General features: G+C 39.7%; 1 protein-coding gene across 1 annotated transcript in view; it reads left to right on the top strand.

The window, feature by feature from the left end:
• Positions 1 to 19,779, top strand: part of LOC143896615 (uncharacterized) — a 292,658-nt gene that overhangs the window by 42,814 nt on the left and 230,065 nt on the right. Inside the window, 1 exon segment of the mRNA XM_077404566.1 lies at positions 8,011 to 8,211. Coding sequence (XP_077260692.1) covers positions 8,011 to 8,211 — 201 coding nt within the window.

The following is a 19,779-nucleotide window of genomic DNA, read 5'->3' as shown; positions in this document are numbered from 1 at the left end:
CTCTATATTCTAATTTTCTTTCATATGAACTTTTCGTATGCTCTACCCGTATTCATGTAGTCCAGTTTTTATCTGCCATTCTTATCTGCTATCCTTAGGGTACAAGAATACAAGGTGATAATCTGTTATCTGTGTGATAACCGTTATTATTTATCTATAGCACGTACAGACTCGTCGTTAGATGAAATGAATATTCTATGAGATAAAAGAGTGCCGCGTGATAAAAGCAATGTATAACATTTTTTTAACGTTGACGATTCGTATATACATGGCTTATTAACATACTCCGTCGCACAATTTCGACGGGTCGGTTATATTTGTTTTGCGACACGGCCCATTGTCGCGGTAGAATTTTCTCTTATGTAACTATTGCCGGTGCGCTTGATTCCCGGTTAATCGACGCGGTTTCGAAAACGGTGCGATTTAAGGGAATGGAGAAATTATCGTGGCGTTGGTGTAACGAAATTGACTTTTCGGCGCGAGGCGTGGACGAGGGCAAGCTCGTTCGCATGCAAAGTACCGTTCGCTTTACAGTCGGATAACACGAACGGCAATTAAACGTGACTCACTCGATTAGTATTTATTAGTACTAATTAGTATACTATACGAACACTCTCCTTGTCGGTAACGAGCTTTCTTTCGACGTTCTTCACGTCGCTGCGGAACCTCTTTGTCGCCGCTTTTCACATGAATCATACTAGAAACAAATGGTACACTCGTTAGTATCGCGAAACGCGCATGGTCAAATCACTGTCATTATAAGTCTCGCGAGATATTTCTTTCCGTAAAGAACGGGTTTCGTCGAGAATGTCAATCCAATTCGCGCGAATAACTTCCTGAATTTTTCAAACAGTCGGAGAGAGTTGAACGACAAGGATTTATAAATGAGCGTCTCGATCCGCGATCTGTCACATCTCCATTATTATCGTTCGTTATTGGATATTATTTGACTTTCCCCTATTTATTTCAAAAGGCAAGTATACGCGAGTATGCATATGAATATTTGCTGCTACCGTGGAATTACTTTCGAGCGAATAAAGGTGCAAACGCGATTATGAACTCAAGTCCTCGATACTTTTTAAGCCTGAGTGCAGCGGATTCTTTGTTCTCGTTTAGCGTATACTTCCTTGCTTACATCTTTTGTACACATATTTTTTACTTTGCTAACGCGAATGGAATATCCATTATTATTGTCGACTCGTAATAGATCGTATTGCCGACTATTATTATCAAATGTTAATTAACAAATAGCATCTGACGGGAAAGAAGAGAGAGAGAGAGAGAGAGAGAGAGAGAGAGAGAGAGAGAGAGAGAGAGAGAGATCTGATGCACGCGGTAGTCGCTTAAATTGCTGTTTCTACGAGTGTGCGCGTCTACGGGTATAGAAACTCCCCGAAAGTATTTTTAACTCGAGAGTAAATTTCTCTCTCGCGCACACACATATGGCGAACGCGGGCACCGAAGAATATCGATCTTCAGGAAGTTACTGTGCGCTGCCGACGCGCGATCCGAGATCGTTTCCTGTATTCTTTAGCGTCACGCGATTTAGCGTGTAACGCAAATTAAGCGTGCAATTACGGGAATTAAAGCGCCTACTCCGCTCGCGATTAGTTCTCTCGGTCTCATTCCTTTCTTCCTTCACTCCTACGAAATATATCGCGTGTGCATGCATGCGTGAAACTGTGTGGGGTATATCATTTTATAGAAATTCATAAACTATGTAGGAGCTTTGGTTTTATTTTTAATAGCGTCGTTCCTGATTGATCAAATAAATAGTTCTGATCATATTAAACCAAAGAAATTGCCTCAGGATAAAACTGACAGATGCATGAACCTGACATTTCAATCCGTCTCGCAAGAATTCCTCCTTGTTTTTCATTTTTTCGTTAGATTTCTCGAAAGGCAAGAGGCAGAATCTGTTTCGAAGATAGAATTGTGGTTTCGATCCCAGGCAAGCTTAGAATTTAAAGCTGACAAAATGGGATCCAGTCGCGCGCGACGCGACGGTGCGCGCACGATTATACCTTCCCTTTCGTGCCGCGGTTAAACGGCGGCGTTTGTAATAGCGGCCTCGTCGCTCCTAGCGCCAGCCGGAGTCACAAAGGGTATGGGAGCGACACACCCACCGGATGCATTTTATACACACTTCGCTCTCGTAGGTAACCCACGGTGACGTCATCGTCCTATATACAGGGTTCCGTGGCAGCCGTGACCCGTCGCCGCGACCCGTGGCAGCGCGCGACTAATCTTTCGTCGCGCGGTCGCTATTACGAGAAGTTAACTCACGGATTTCTCGGTTTCGCTAATAACGGTGCTTGCGCACGATGACATTTCCTCGTGATTTATACGAGGATTAATTAATTGATTTCTTCCTCGAAGCACGGATTTCTCGCGTTTATGAATATTTCGATGAGAAAATAACGCTTCTCTTGTAAGAGGAGACGAAAGAAAAATATTTTTGATATCTTTTCTTCACAATTAGCTATGTTTTAGAACGTTCCTGGTGTTTAGAAGTTCTGATTCATCTTGTACGAGAAAGTAAAAATAATACGTAATGTGCACAATTTTAACTTCTATTATAAACTTTCAATGGAAGACATACCTACTATAATTATAGCGCAAGTTTTACGTGCGTTTTGTTTCCGCGTGATTATGATTTTCTGTCCTGCTTGGCAATGATTAATGTACGTGTCAGAATGTAAACTTCGATGCGGTTGTGGCACTTTGGACGATGTCCTCGAGCAGTTTGATCGCAGCGAGTACGATGTATGTCGGATCATGATAGCACTTGATATGCTAATTTATCCTTCAATCTCATGCTTCTTCTGTTGTACGAAACAAAACTTGGAAATTGGGATAACATTTCAAACCGTGAAAATTCGTAATAATAAAAACTTGCAATAACATGTGACGTATGTGCATAGAAACTAGAAATGTATATATAAAAGGAAGGAAAGCTACATTATCGATAGGCAAGGCGACGGTATTAGTGCTGCTTCTAAATCTAATCTTTATAAATGAGTTATATTGTTTGATATTTTATATATACGATAAGCATTAACGTTTACCGCTGTAATCTGAATCACAAGATGCATTAAATTAAATTATTGTTGCACAATTACAGTTACGACACTTTGAATTGCTGAAAATCGCGCGATAAATTGCGAGAAAATTGCGAATATATATGTGAATAAATCGTTCGATGTTAAAGTCTAATCCGAGAAATGATCATATCAAGCTCCTTATCTACTTTTATGACGCGCAGTATAGTCCGATCTTTTAATTGGCGGACATTTAAGAAGTACCGAGAGGCGTTTCACGTATCACGGTACACTCGTACGGAGAGAATGTTATGGAGAACGTGACGGACAGACACGTGGTGCTTTTTAAACGGGCGTAAACGGTCTTCTTATAAATATGCACGCGGATAACGTAACGCGTGTCACGCGTCTAATCACGTGTACATGCGCAGAAACGATTTGCAACTTTATTAAGCCAAGTGAGGCACCGCTCCGTCCCGCTAAACCGCCGCTGCTTTCCACGTGTGCGGATTGATTAATGCCCGTTTCCATGCTGCGTACCTCTCCCGGCTTCTTCTCTTTCTCTCCCTTTTCTCCGTCTCTCTCTCTCGCGCGGACTCAGCCTCCCTTTCGCGAATCTCTCTCTATAACGGCTCGCAACGGTGGTCCGTTGCATTATCCGTGGCTCCGAACAGAGCGTAGCATTGATGGATATTGTGTGTGCGGTTGCTTCTGGTGCATTGTGTAACGGCGCGCAGCCGCTTCGCTTCCGATAGGTTTCCACCGTATTCGTGCGGCTATTTAATTAATGACGGCCGACCCCCTCGCGCATTTTTCGATAATTATCGGGACGTCGCGTCGCGGCGCGTATACCGCGCTCGCGGGAATACATGGCTGGCTGTATATGGGCGGTCGACAGACACGGTCGAGAAAATATCGTCGAGAGTTGCCCCACGCCAGGCGGTTCTTAATATTTCGTAACATGCATGTACCACTTTCTTAATCCTCGTTGAATCTTTGGGCACGTAAAGTACCGCAATGGTTTCGCGTTGCGAATTAATTTAACATGTTCGAAGGAGTGTAGTAATTTCTGATTTGTAACATTCTAACAAAAGAGGCTTTAATGTCATGCAATGTATAAATTTCAAATATATATCCTCTATAATACGTCTTAAAGAACATGTTGAAAAGTTTTTTTTTCCAAGGCGTGTGTTTGAGCAACAAATCCTCTTGCAATAGATCATCGGGGATCGGGGATGGGTACGCAAAACGGTGGGAAATTTGGAAGCTGACTAAACAAGTAAACGCGCTGTAAGCGTGTGCGCGAGACGAATTTGACATGCGTCTGGGTTAATTTGAAATTCGACACGCGTAATGTAATGGGGAACTGAGAGACTTGATCAATATTCTAGGGAGAATAGTCACGGACCCTTTCACAGACTAAATACGCTTAACTACGTCAAAATTTAATCAACTGTCGCATTACCTATTCATTTTAGCACTATTCCCAGAAATCCCCTTGTACCTACATAAAACTTAGATATAATTAATATGCTTAATCTTGATTTTTTATTATCATTGTTATATGCATTTTTTTATATTTTCAAAGTGTAGTCTTTTATGATTCTGAATTTCATGTCGAGCATTATGTGAGAGATAAATCGAATTTAATTAGAAGTTTAAAAATACTTTAATTAGAAATTTTTTAATACTTGAAAAATCTTTATTGTTTTATTTTTATTACATTCGATGTAAATATCCACAAAATTTAATCAAAGTAATTTTTATTTACATTACATTATTTACATTATATAATATATACTTTTATTTATATTATTATTCTAAAATTCTTCTATATTGTTTTTGAAATTCTACAATGCTTGTTTAATTCATTGGTGCATATTATTTTGTTTTTCATTTCTTCTCTTCAACCCCGATCTGTATTTTAAAATATTCTTGCCTAAAGTTTCCCATATATAGCTTTGCAGCTGCGAAATGAGATTCCGTCGATCAAAATGCAAATTGCCGCGATGAGCTCACGAGCAGTGGCGCTATTATGCAAGGCGGGCTACTAAACAAAGAGACTAATCAAGACCTACCTCGGTGTAAAAGCGTGATTCTAATTTCACGGGCGAAACGCTTTACCTTTCATCGCATTGGCTTAAGTGCACACAAAGCATAGGGAACAAATATCTCTGACATAGTGCTTGACATAACGCGGCAAGATCTAGTTTTGTTATTGAATTCATTAATTTTTGATCTCTTTTTTATACTTTTACACGATGTACATATTACATACAAAATAAGATGCTTTACGTTTGGTTTTTAAATGTATGTTTCTTAATAGTTTCGAAAGGAACCCATTAAATTTCTGTTTCTAATAATAAAAATAAAATAATTTACTGATAATTACAATTATTATTTTTACAATATAGTTTTCTGACATATAATTTTTGAATAATTTATAGAAAGATTTATGGGAGCAGATATATATATTATAATATAAAATTTTAGTTTTATTGTAGATAGTTTTCCTGCTCTGTGTGGATTTTATTCTTTGAGAAAAGACGTTAAACCCTTCACTCATTGTAGACCGCTTCGCATTGACACGTGAATATGTGATAGTAAATCACAGTTTGTCTATTCATACGAGTAAATACATTAATAAACAACATGTGCCCATAAGGTAGATGATTAAAACCGCCGCCACGTGAATCGCGGTTAATTTATATGCGGACCCAGACAGCCCAGACTACGTGTCCGTTTTCATCCCCACGAATCCCCTGCGGGAGATGCGCGCCTCCCCTAACGAGCCCTTTATGCACAATGCCGACTTACCCTTTTCCCATAAATTTCAGGTGGTCAAATATTGGTACTGACTCGTGTCGGCCTGTTATTATGATCGGCACACCTCGTGGGATGGCACTACGTGACAGAACAAGAATTATCGATAGTATTTCTTCCTGAAGTAATTATAACCCCAGATAGTGATTTTTTTATTCATGATATATTAACGCGAAATAATACATATATATATATATATTGCTGAATTATTATTTAGTTTTTGTTTTTAAAACTTTAATTTTATGAATATCTTTTGCATGATCTGATCTAAATCTCACAATGTATAAATTTTGACAATTTTGTAAATGAATATTTATGATAAATTTTTTATATTAAAAATAATATTCAAATTATATTGTACAGAAAATATTTCAGAAAATTATTTATCAATTCATCATTCATTTATTGATCAACTAATTTTAAGCAAATGCTTTTTGAAACTCTATTTGCCAATTCCTTAATTTTTAATATTAATTATTTTAATAAATGAGGTTTAGAATACAGTTTTGCCGAAGTAAATTTTACTTGAATTTTGATAAAGAACATTGTTATAAGAGCACTATATATACGCGGTCGTAGTCGCACTTTTTGTACGCGTCGCACATACTCGCCACATCCGGTTTCGCTCTCGATCACCCAGATCCCACGTGAAACCCTCGACGGTGGTGTGCGTTTCTCCGAAAAGACAAGTCTCGCGCGCTCTCAACACTCCGCCGATCGCGTTGCGGTCGACCATCCGCACGCACCATGAGGGCGGAAATACGTGGGCGATCGGGCGCACATATAATGGTTACATCGCGCGTCGTTTTCCCCTCTTCCCCCGTTTCTCGTATGCCTTCGCTAAACCTCAATGTTTATGCACTCCGAGGCGGTGACGCGGCTCGATATAATGCACCCACATTGGGCGCAAGACGACACAGCCACTTGTTCACGTTGGTATTCGAATCTCGATGGGAAAGCGATGCTAGGGCAAATTGCGCCGATGGCGCAATATCGACGTTTCGCAAAAGAGATTGCGTCGCTTTTATCGGAGGTATGCGAAGAATTGGTCGCTTAAATTGGAATTTCGTTCGAAACGTGTATCTATTTATGGAGCTCTATAAGGTTGTGCCGGAATTATATCGATCTTATCGAATTATCGAAGATTTTGGAGTCTTGAAAAGTTAGAGAACTTTCACAGCAACTGAAGTTTAGATAATTAAATATGTAAATGTATTGTTATATGATATATAATGTTAGATAAATAAGCTAATTGAAGATAACTATTTTCAAAATGCACGATACGGAAGAAAAGAGATCTCATTACTTGTTAAAATAATTCAAAAATTAATTTCATAATGGAATAAATTTTAAAGCAATTTTTCGGAAAAAAAGAGATGAGAGAAACATTTTTTATAAAAACATAAGCAATTAACGATAAGCATTTGTTATCATATAGTTCATTCAGACATTGCCAGAATTTATAATAAACTATTGTTACATTATATAACCACGAGAGTGTACAAAAGCTATTGATTTATTTCACGCTGTTTGCATTGGCAAGTTAAGGATATCAAGTACTATACGCAGCTGATACGATTTTGCACAGATGCGCTTCAGAAATAATGTTCTAACCGGTATTGGTTTAAGCGATGCGCTCGGGAGGAGTATTGACGTTTCTCTCCCGTGGGTGTTGCTGCACCCCTGGTCAGAGATTCTGCCAGCTTTTGTCACAGAGCCCAAATCACATTCCCTTTGTTTACCCTCGCGTCGAGGGGGATAACTGCCAGTAGCAGATTTTGCGTGTGGCCGCCGTGATTCCGTAGCAATGTGAATAGATCCGCGAAATTGCTTGATCCCTTCCGTCTCGATTGCTTCCGGTGTCTGTACATGTGTTGAAAACGTGTGATTAATGTTGCGGTGTGTAGCCCACAAAATGAGCCGTGGTAATTTTTACATTAGATTTATGAAAAGATTCTTGATTGAAAGAAATTTCTCATTGAAATTTCTCTCTATTTCTTACATTATGTGCGATATGTGTTCACGCTCTTTAAAGGTGTTCAGCTGTATCCGCACGTGCGACAAAAATTAATTGTTAATCGCGCAATCGCAATCTTGAAATTAGTTTTCATACAAAAGTCAGCGAAATCATTTTACTGTGTTATAGAATCGTGGAGACTTCGCTTCCCTGGTCCGGAATTTGCTCGGACCGATTTACGGCGACAGTGTTATGGAACTTCTGATAAGACAAGCACGGGATATCCTAGTTTGCGCTTATCATGGCAACTTGGAAAATTTCGTGCGGACTTATCTCTCACCTGCTGCAACGCTGCTAGCGGAAGTCAAGAATGTCGCCGCCTCCGAAACGGTGAGTTTCTTTATAACGTGATGATTGTGCCATTAGTGTATTATCCTGAAACGTTCACAGTACGATGAAAAAAGAACGCAATTAAAGAAAGCTGCTTACACAGATAGGTAATTCTGCGAAGCAATTAAAGTAATCAGGCGCATGCTCTCCATGTACGGTTAGATATCTGGGATCCTGTTCGTGAGTATGATTACAAAGTTCCAGTTACTCTGCTTTTTAAAATACTACGGGTATCGAGGGTCGTAAAATTAGATGGAGAGGCCTATCATTCGTGCAATTTTGCTCACAGCGTGCTTTATCTAGTTGAATTATTTTAATATTATAGTTTAGTTATGAAAATAAAGAGAATATAGTGGTATACTATTTTATATTAATGTATATAAATTTTTGTATATAGTGATAATCTTCTTAAATATTTTTGTTGAGTAATTGTTTAAAGTTAAGGAATAGAGCATAATAGAACTTTTCGATCAAATTGTTTTATGGATGATGCACTGTGGCTGAAATTTAGATTATTTGAAAGATTATTCTCTTAATTGCCTTAACCCTTTTCGAGGGGTCTTAATTAACGCACTCACGGATTTAAGAAATCGGTTGGGTGCGTCTGCGAATACTCTCTCGAGACATCCCGTACCCTCGTAATCCGAAATTAAACACGTGTAGGCCACGTGCTTCTTTCGCTCTCTCGAGAGTAAAGGGTTGCCCGCGAGAACAGATATTAAAGGCGGGGTTGTTTTTTTCGTTATGTCGCTTTGAGGGCTGGATCACCGACAGTCGTTTCAGCCATCGTTTAAATTTAATTAAACTCGTCGTCATTAGCACGAGATTGCTACTCAAAGTGTGCGCGGTTCGTTCTATTGCGATAAGATAACGTCACATAAACCACGCCATGACGATTTGCGTAACAATGCGGCTGGTACTCCAGCCAAATTGATTCGGAATACAAACACATAAATTTTCAACAGCAACGCGTGTGTATTCCTCTAAAGTTTCTCTAATATGTATATTAAAAATGTGATTTCGTAATTATAGCTTGTGATTTTGACGAAGAGTAAGAATATATTACAATTTTGTTCTTTTTCTCTCTCGTTCACGCGAGGTAAATTTGCGCACGATTTATCGGCGAGGCATACAGTCTACAGCAAACACGCGAGAAATGAGAAAGTAAACGTAAGAGCGGATTATACAAGATTTAGAATTATATATAATTATATATAAGGAACGATAAGCTGGACAATTCGATACTATGATAGAGCACATGCTCTTGCAGGTGATATTTTTTTAAGATGGCGCAAAAAAGATTTCTTGCTCTGGACGCGCACCTGCATTGTCAGTCTAGTATCTTTACTAGGGGGGCAGGCGCCCACGCGCGCCCTGTACGAATATTTACACCTCGTATCTCGCCCGTTCGTCCTCTTTCCTTTTCTTGTCACTTTTTTTCTTATCTGTCCGCTTGCGCTTTATCGTCGTTCTGCACCGAGCGAAAATGTGCCACGGAGAGGCACTTCGTCCGAGCTAACTGTTACATACGCGAACAGCCAGGCTCATAAAATCTATTTGCTTGGATCAAACATCCTCCGCGCTCTCGTACTCCAGTCCCCGATTTTACTTATCCTACTTATCAATGTCGGTTACGAGCGGAGCAATCTCAGCGAGCGGCAGTATTCTGTGTCGCGCGTCTTCTTCTCTGTCTGTACGTCTACGATTATAAGTGAGGACACAAACGTCGTTCAGTCTCGTAAAACGAGAAGACTGTATCCAAACTAAATTAGATATCCCCGCATAGTACTTGAAACATTTCTATTTCTTGCAACAATATCTTCTGATGATGACTGTCTATTCGCACGAAAGCTTTGCTGGATCAATATGACGAAGTATCATGTATCGAATTTTTAATTGGAAGCGATGATACTCGTACGCTACACATTGTAAAAGATATTGTTCAATTAGGTGGAAGATATTTATATAATTATTTTTTAAACAAGTGCAGAAATTTCGTTTGTTCTTTAGAAGACTCAGCAAAGTGTAATGTATGCAATACATGACACTAATGAACTCAGCGATGTGCCCTCGCAAATATTCGCGGAGAACGGGACTGCGTAGCGACGTAGGAATGTTGTCAAAGAATGGTAGGTGTATCCCATGGAACAACGATAGCACGAAGACACCATAACGGTGCTCCGTCCGAACCGATTGACAATGATTGAAGGCTGCGGGTCTCGACTTTCAACCGTTCGGACCAGGGTCTCAACCTTCGTGTAGACCACCAATATATATCTTCGCCATGCTATCCGTTGATCTCCTTCTGCCTTAATCTCGTGGATGCATATAGCTCGGCGCCGCCGAATAGAAACGGGAAACGCCGGCTCATGCGTTCACTATCGCGCGGTAATACGATTTCACGATCATTTCGAGCGCGATGTTACCTCTTAGGGTACTTCCACTTTTCCACGTTGAATTTTTCGAACGTATTTCAAGTGTACTTATTGCGCCGTAATATCATACCGTGTGGATTTTGCCTTCACCTCGTTATATCGACGCTTTTAACTTTTACTGATAACTTTAGTAGAGATTTTATTTCACGAGTTGAGTAAAAAGTTTGGAAGTCATTAATATATTAGTGTCTCATTTTGATTTGGTAAAAATTATAGTAAAAGTTTGCTCATTTATATATAGTAAATTTTACATTGGTTTTTAATTCTGTTATAAAATCTGATATTATCACGTACTGAGATTGCTCCGAGATTTATGAACAAGAAGATAGACATTTTTTATTATTCACTTATATATATATATATATAAAAGAGAAAATATTAATTAATAACAAATTAGAATCAAAGCCATACGGTCCAAGCTTACATCTTTGACAGCTTTATATCAATTTTCGCGCGCGCGCGCGCGCGCGTGTGTGTGTAAGGGAAATTAATATAAGGCTGTCAAAGATCTAAGCTTGTGGACCGTATGGCTTTGATTTTAATTTGTTATTGATTAATATTTTCTCTTTTGCGTTTATATTTTATATTAAAAATTACTACGTTATATATACATTCTTACAGAAGAAACTGCTACACTTTTTATAAAATGTTTTAATGCACAAGAATATTGTATAAAACTTTTTTCTTTGGTACGCGAAGTTGCATAAAATTACATAGAAATGTCGACAAAATTTCCCGAAGGAAAAAATGAATTAAAGCGAATATGTAATGGCCGATCAATAATACTACTTCGTTTTTTTTATCCAGTTATCGAGACCTGTATCATTAGTTCAGGTTCCCGATTGAACGCCGCATAATTATTCGGTAATTTACGTAATAATTATGAGAGTAATGAAATGCCCGCACTCATAGAGTGAACATTTTTTTGCATAAGCCAGGAAGGCGACGGATTGCATAATCGTTTGTTGCCTCCGGCGTTGATCCGCGCAAAAAGTGAGACGAATTTCTAATGATACCCTTGGTCACATCGTCGAATTGCCAAGGGGATCCGGCCAGCGGCGGCGGCGGTGCCGCGCATACTGTGCGTGCACGCACGAAACAGTAATGTGGCTATAAAACACGTAAGTACGCGTCGCTTCGATAGTAGATCGCGATAAGATAGTCTCTGCCGGTTGTCATCGCTTCGCGAAGGTAGCGGCGAAGATAGTAACGCAACAACGCGACAATCGGGAAGCGGAAGATACATTGGTCGACAACTTGTTTCCATCATCAATCGCATTTTACGTTTTTTGCATTAGTTTTATATAGCGTTTTGCGTACAGAAGCGTATATACATAAATTTCTTTAAAATGTTGCATTATTAATTCAAGACTAAAATAATGACGTAATAATGAAGATAATAAAAATAATTATACGGTTATGTGGAATAATGTAGGTATAATTTTATTGAGTTACAACGATAATTGCAGATATGTCCAGTTGTGCGAAAATAAATAAAATTGAAGTAATATAAAGCTATACATTTTTCAAAAATTAAATTTAAAAAAAAGTGCAAATAATAACTTATGATTATTTTGCGATGTATGACGTTGGCTGTTCCGCCTTCGAGATATTGACGTCGCCGCCGTATTCGGCTTTTCTCGGCAAGAAAGCAACGCGGAGAAATCTCAGGGATCGAAGCACTTGTACTTTAGGAAGATTGGAACGAAGATTGAGCGGTTTCTTGCGCTTCCCGGGGAGCGCGCGCGCGCTCGCGCGTAGGATAGAACCGCCCGAAGAACGGTTCCGTGATGTTCCATGTCCGGGCGGCTAATAAATTAGCCTCATAAAACTACGGGCGCCGCAAAAACCACGCGGCTACTTCGTAAGCTCATAGAGCCGCGTCGAGAAATCCGCCTTGGACAAGCCGCACGCGAGTTATCTGTAGTCTCTCGGCGGTCCTCTTGAAGGTACGATTTAATTGGTAGTCAGCCTCGTCGTGCCTTTCACCTCCAGCGCATCCTTCAGCCGTGAATTGCGCTTCTTAAGCAGGGAGAGAATATTGTATCTGTTCCATTCGGTGTATATAGCTCGGTTTGTAGGGAATTTATCTGTACCAATTACCAATAACTGTTAATTGCGCCATCATTTCCAATTTAATCAACTTGGAAGTGAGGTAGAATAATTGTAACACACACACAAAGCCGCGTTCAGGTTTAGAGATAATGGTACCCGATTAGAATGCGCACGCAATCGCGAGGTTGTAATTATCGAAAGCGGGCAGTTGAAGCACAATGTCACCGCACGATCGTGGTCAACGAAATTCAATTAAGCCGTACCTCCCTCGAAACGAGAACTCGATTTACGTATAGTAGTCTCGCGAGATCCATTACGCGCGGAAAATCCTGTGCACGCGATACATCATACCTCGCTGTTGTCGCGCCACAATGCGAAGGATCAAATTGGAAATCGGAGAAAGTAGCTACTGTAAATCGGCAAATCGATTGGCAGCCGTTAGATCTGTTGTGAGAAAGCGGGCGTGGAAACTGCAATTCCGGCTCTCCGAAGCTTTTCCGTTTGTTCTTTCTACTAGAAAATCGTTTCTGCAGTTCTCTTGTGTGTGCGAATAAATGTATGCACAATTCTGCGGTTTGCACGCATGCACTCACGCACGCACGTATACGCACTGTGGCTTCCTGTTCTCTCGGTTGTTAAGCAGTCGTCGCCGTCTCCGCTGTCATTGCATATGGTATCTGTGTACTAGTGAGTACCGACACGTAAAAGCTCGTCCGATCGTAAGTCGTGGGCGTAAAAGTGCCTACCGGCCCTTGCGGATGTATACGTACGTTACGCGTGTGCGTGACTCACAGTTGTCTGCTCGGAATGTTACAAAGCGCAATTTTATTCGAAATACACATATACGAAAGTGGGTTATTTTTAATATGATTTAAGTATGTTTGATCGCGCGCGTAATCGCTTCTCATCGGTTTTCATTTTATCTAAATTCTTTACCATGCAAGTTAAATGTCAACAAATATATATATATATATATTAAATATATTAGATTTATTTTTTTTTGACGTTATCCACAATGAATAATTTATAATAACCTGCAAGTATTAATATTTATTTCATAAAATTCTCATAGATATATATCATGAATTTTCGTTCACAATTTCAAAAGCTATTCACATATTTGAATTATATCATAGATAACATAAGCTGATATTAAAATTTGTAATCTATGTGTTCAGGTTCTATATATCTGGTATATTGTAATATATTATCATTTATCGCGCGGGTATCAAAATATAATCACGGACATCGAACTATCCTTATCAATACATCTCAATTAATTCTTATTTGATTATCTTTGTACATATCTTATTATAAGAATACGTGCAATATATGTAAAGGAATAATTTTAAATTAATTATATTAGATAAGCAGTTTTTAAACATCTATAAAATATTTACATAAATCAACAAATAAATTCTCTTTTATTTTAGAAAACAAAAACATTTGAATTTTGTTCAAACTCAAATAATGATAACGAGAAATGACTGATGAAGAAGTAATATGGTGCGTACATTGTTATGTTCATAAAATTTTCTGATAACTATATACATGAATTAAGCTGTATATAATTCTTTTATGATTTTCGCGTTTTGACTAAAGCACATTGTAGTTCAAAGATTAACACGTGTGCCAAGTTTTCCATCTCGAACGGAGGTAAACTGAAGTGAATTAAACGAATGCAATTTATTCCCTATTTAATCCGTCCAACGCCCCGGTATCGGGGCTCTTTCGTTCTCCCTTTCCTTTTGCCTGTGCTCGTACTTCATAAGCTCGTAATCGTATCTCTTTACGTCGTTATCTCAGGCGGAACGTACCACATAATCCGCCTATGCGGTCGTTGTACCCCAAAAAAGACACGATCCTATAGCGACGACGAGTCAGAGCGCGGCGGTAAATTCTGCGTCGCACCGAAGAAGACGGAAAAAGATTATCTCCGTGTCTCCGCAATAACGCGCGCGATTATCATTATTATCCAGCCTTTGCGCGCGGTCATTTGATGCATTGCGGCATCTAATGTGTCGCGTAAATGCGTAAAAGTGCTCTACACGGTGTGTGACGATAATTTAGAATCGTTTAATCACCGAGAACGCCGGCGGGAATTCGCCTTGTCTCCGTAACTATAACTTCTCCGGTAAGCGGAGTATAGCTTCGAACTGGTCAGATCAGCCGCGGCAGTTAACTTGTAGCTTTTAGTTCCCTTTAATACGCTGTAATTAATCCTCGGTGGTGTTCGAGCGTTTTTTTTATCTCGCGTAAAACGCATGTAATACACATACTTATACACATGATTCGAAGCGTATATACGTGTCTCACTGATATAGTGACAATTCAAAGAAAAGATCGAAGATGAAATTCTAAAGATAAAATTTCAGCAACTCAGGGATTCGATTTTATTTCGGTCCAGGTATCAATAAAAATTAATTAGTATCGCTGAATTAAATTTCGGTGGTTGAAATTAGGAGAAAGTGCCCGACTTCTGATATACTTCGTATATACACGTAAACACGTGGAGCTTTTTTATTGCTCAAACGGTCGGCACACGCGCACATATCGACTTTCCAGCCGGACATTCGCGCTCGGATATTTAATTGAACGATTGCCACCCTCGGCTACTCATTATACACGCTTTAATTCGCACGGAGTCGGGCTCGGCGCGACGCGGTATCGCATTCGTATTCTGGTCGGACGGTTGTCGTTCCCGATCGCTTGCCGAGACTCGCGTTATCCCGCACGAGCCTGCGGAACGGTGCTGCGAGTCGAGCGGGAGACTCGCGCGGAAACCCATTACACGTCTTGTAATAAGTACTTTAACGTGCCGCCGCGCCGTGCCACGCGCACACTCAAGAAGATTTTCATACGTTGAGATATAATACGGTAGTAAACCTGAGATCATCAGTGAAGTAATTAGATCGGTATTGCGGTGTCTTTTTACTGGAGAGTGGTAAATCCTTCTCCCTTAACTTTTCTAGGAGCTCCGTGTGATTTATTGTTTATTATCTTGTTTATTATCTTGTCATTTAATGCAAGTATATGAAGAAGTAAAAGCGGTAGTTAAAAGCAGTCGGTATCCACGTCGAACGTATAGAGAAGTTGCGGAAAATCAAATAGTAACGGTAATTGACCCGTCGTTTTCGTCGGAGATAGACCGCGTGATAGACGGGGGAAGCTCCTTGAATAGCGAGGAATATGCGAAGTGAATTCTGACGAAGAAGTCGAACGGCGCTCACAGTGAAAGCGTAGCAGTAGTTCCCGTTCTGATTGATTGTCAAGAAGATTGAGTATCTCGGATTTATCTCGCGTATATGCGCGAACGACGCCGCATAATGACGCGGGCGCGTTGCAGCACGCGTACGAGCGAAATTATTCGCGCCGTGTATGGTACATACACGATTACGTCTTATCGTGCGAAAATCGGTTTATCGACGGCCTGTCGGATTTCCCATTAATGCCTGCGTCCCCGACTGCGGAAGGCAGGCAGATATATACCATTACCGCGACGCCAGGGCGACAATGTCCGATAGAGTGGCAGCACTCGACATTCGTACACAAAGTACACATACTTTCCTTCTTCTTATCTATTCCCCCCCCCCCTGTTGGCTGTACTTCCTGCATATGCAAATATTTCGAAGTGTGTTTCTACCTGACGGGATAATCTTTTATATCTATGTTGCGCAGTTCGCGACTAATTGATCGAGCAGGATTTATGCGACATCGCGAGCCCGAGTTCTCATGAAGTCCTGAAAGCGCAACGAAAGTTGTAATTGGAGAAATAATGACCCAGTTGTGGGCGTGTGGAATCCATGGCTGTTGGTGGAGAAAGTGTAACATACGCGTTTGCCGACACCGCCGCTGCGCGATCGCCGGATGATTTCCACGCGCGCGCCGGGGATTTTCTATGTGTTATTCTTGCGCTCATCGAGTCTCGATCGCGCCGCGCCGCGCCGCGCCGCGCCGGGGTGCCGCTTTTCTCGGTGTATTTCCTCGTGTCGGGAGATAAATCAGTCGAAAAGCGAAACACGCCGCGCATTAAATTTCATTCGTAGCCCGATTTGATTTATGAAAATTAGCACCGATTTTTTTTCTACGTTGAACGAATGCACGTTGCATTCGCTGCACGCAACTCGAATCAATCTGCGTCGCGAACCTATTATTCAACGCTGCCGCGGTCATTGGCGGCACAAACGCGCCGCGATGTTGCGGCAACGTGACTACAATCCCGGCGCCGACTGTTTGCTCAATAAGAGGAAAATTTGTATTTTCATGAGTTTTTGATGAGACTGATGAGTTTGGCGAAAGGATTGCAATATTTTATTTATTGCGTCTAACGTCTGACTTATTTGTTGTCCAACGTGCGTTCGGAGAAGATTACGTCACATAACACACGCGTTGGGAAACTGATAATTAATTTTTGACCGTGCTCATAAACTTCGTTCATCTTCTTTTGGAGATGGGGTCTGAACGAATAGGGCCCAAATAATAACTCGTTTTTGTGCCGCGTCAAACGTTTCTTCCCCTACGAATGGGTGGAGCGTTTTCAGGATTATGGGATGTATCCTATATTGGCAGCTAGCTATCTTTCTTGGCTGAAACCAGTTTGTAGCATTATGAACGTCATTGTTTGCCTAGACCGGTCAGGCACGTCAAGAAATATCAATACAACTCCCTGCGGTACTATATTACCACTTCAGAGCTTCTATTCCTGTGAAAGTATTAAATCGTATGTTTATTCTAACAACAGACCAATAATATAGGGACGATTATGGGAATTTTGAAAAAATATTACAGACGCAAAATTTCATATACAATGTTTTATTGAAGATATACGTTTCACGTAATATAATAATTTTTCAAGATAATTATAATATTTATTTATAATATTACGTAATTATAGCTATCTTGAAAATTATATTACATAATAATTTAGACAATTTTTTTATGAAGATGAAAATAATGATGGTTATAAAAATGTTATCTTATACAATAATTATTGTTGTTAATTTAAACTGACTATAAATTTTTTAATTACAGATCGCACAGCAAAATGTAACAAAATTTAAATTAAATTCAGTCATACGAACTTTTTGATGTAATTAAAACAGAAATTAGAGTTGACGCTAACTTTAATCACAATTATTCTTGCGCATTTTAATGAAACATATAAACTTTATATAATCTGGACAAAACTCATGATAAAAATAGATTGAATTAAGCTTATAAAAATCGAGTGAGACATATTAGATGGCGAAAGCAATTAGAAACTTTTTCGTAATCAAAATTCCCGCAGGAATGACTGATCCGCACAGTCATTTGAGCTTAGCGAACCCACGGACCCGAGCTGAATATACCGCGGACACTCATATACATCTACACATTACATACAATATAACATATAACCGTGTACAGATGCTTCTATGAGTAATAATGCAATAAACAGTTGAGAAAAAATGACAAGAGAGATAAAATAATTAAAAATTTGGACGTGTTATAAAACAGATCTTTTATTTTTCAGAAATAATTATTCTAATAAAATTATATTATTGATATAAGTTCACACTGTATATTGAGTGCATATTGCGTATAACAATATTATTATTAAAAGAAAATTAGATATAAAATTACTGCAATGATAACATAAACATTTTAGAGCCATACTTAGCACTTTACATATTACAATTTTTATAAATATAACATATTGTTAAGTTGAAGGGATTACTGAGCATACGTTGAATTTCAAGTAGTCGATTGGCTTCGAACGAGTAAGTAGTCGAGGATATTTTATAATTAAACAAGCAAGCATTTAGTCCACCTCATTGACTCCCGATTTCTCTTCGTGAAGAAGATTCTCATCGATCTCCGCTCATCGTATCGCAACACCAACTGTGTCATTAGACCGAGCGGCACTCGCAAAGGCCGAATATATCTCTCACATAGCGCGTGAGACGCGAAAGGATGCGTACGCGTGTGCGTGCGTGCCGCTGCCGTTCCATAATGGGTCGGGGTCGACGTTTAGGGCCCTATCGACCGTGCGATTTCCGTTAAACCGGCAACTTGAATAGGCCATTTGTGTAGTCGCACAAACAGGCACATAGTATATGCTGAAGACTGCACTCACGGAGGACGAACGATGGCGCGGTTAACCTATTTACGTATCGATTGGCGAGGCCTTTTATTCGCCTCGTTCCGGTTGCAACGCGTGTCATATATCTGCAATCGCCGAGAAAGAGGTTCAATTATTTCTACAGCGTATAGTTCCGCAGTCGGAAATATATATTTAGATTCTCTGCGTGTGAATATGAATGAACTCTGACACGAGTTGTTCTTAGGAGTCGATAAAGAGTCAATATGCTAATTATTTTTTGCTTTAACATATACTTTTTATTTCAAAGACGAATTGAAACTATAGGATGCATTTATGCTCATTTAGCTTCTATATATTTTATACACCGGGTTGTTAACTTGCTATAGTTCGGTTAAATGTATCAAGACTTACTGATATGGGTATAATAGCTTCGGTAGTCTGCTTCTTATTTAACGTATGGCGATGTTGTAATCGGGAAAACAAACGTTCAAATAGACAAGGAATAACTTTTCCTCTCGGACGCGGGCGGACCGTAAGCGCTATTGTTCATCAGATATCCGCTACGCGAGTCAATAGTGATTCATAGCAATCCGCGGTATACAATTTAATTTGCGCTGCTCTCGCATATAGTACAGTCCTCGCAACGTACGTAACATCGCACCTTGATATAAATTGCACGAGATTAGTACGGCGCGAGCTATACACCGTATCGAGACTCATATTTCACGGGCGATTCGAGAATTCTCGCCATATGTTCGCTAATATATACATCGTTGTATACGAGAAGTGGTTGGACGTTTAGCGCCGTTTCAACATTTCTGTAATCATTTTGCGCGAAATGCGATTTTCCATGCGACTTTCACCTTTCGCCGTGTAATAATCTTACTCTGTTGATGACAGATTAAAACGCTTGTGGTGCATCCAATGCATGTGCTAACTTAGTCATTAATGAGCATAAATGAGCGGTCTTCTTCTCTTAACATTCGCTTTAATTTA

Source organism: Temnothorax americanus, unplaced genomic scaffold (assembly GCF_048541705.1).
Source record: "Temnothorax americanus isolate GAGA-0224 unplaced genomic scaffold, ASM4854170v1 Scaffold19, whole genome shotgun sequence".
Lineage (NCBI taxonomy): Eukaryota > Metazoa > Arthropoda > Insecta > Hymenoptera > Formicidae > Temnothorax > Temnothorax americanus.
Note: the sequence above shows the minus strand (reverse complement) of the source record. Positions and strands in the feature narration are given on the sequence as shown.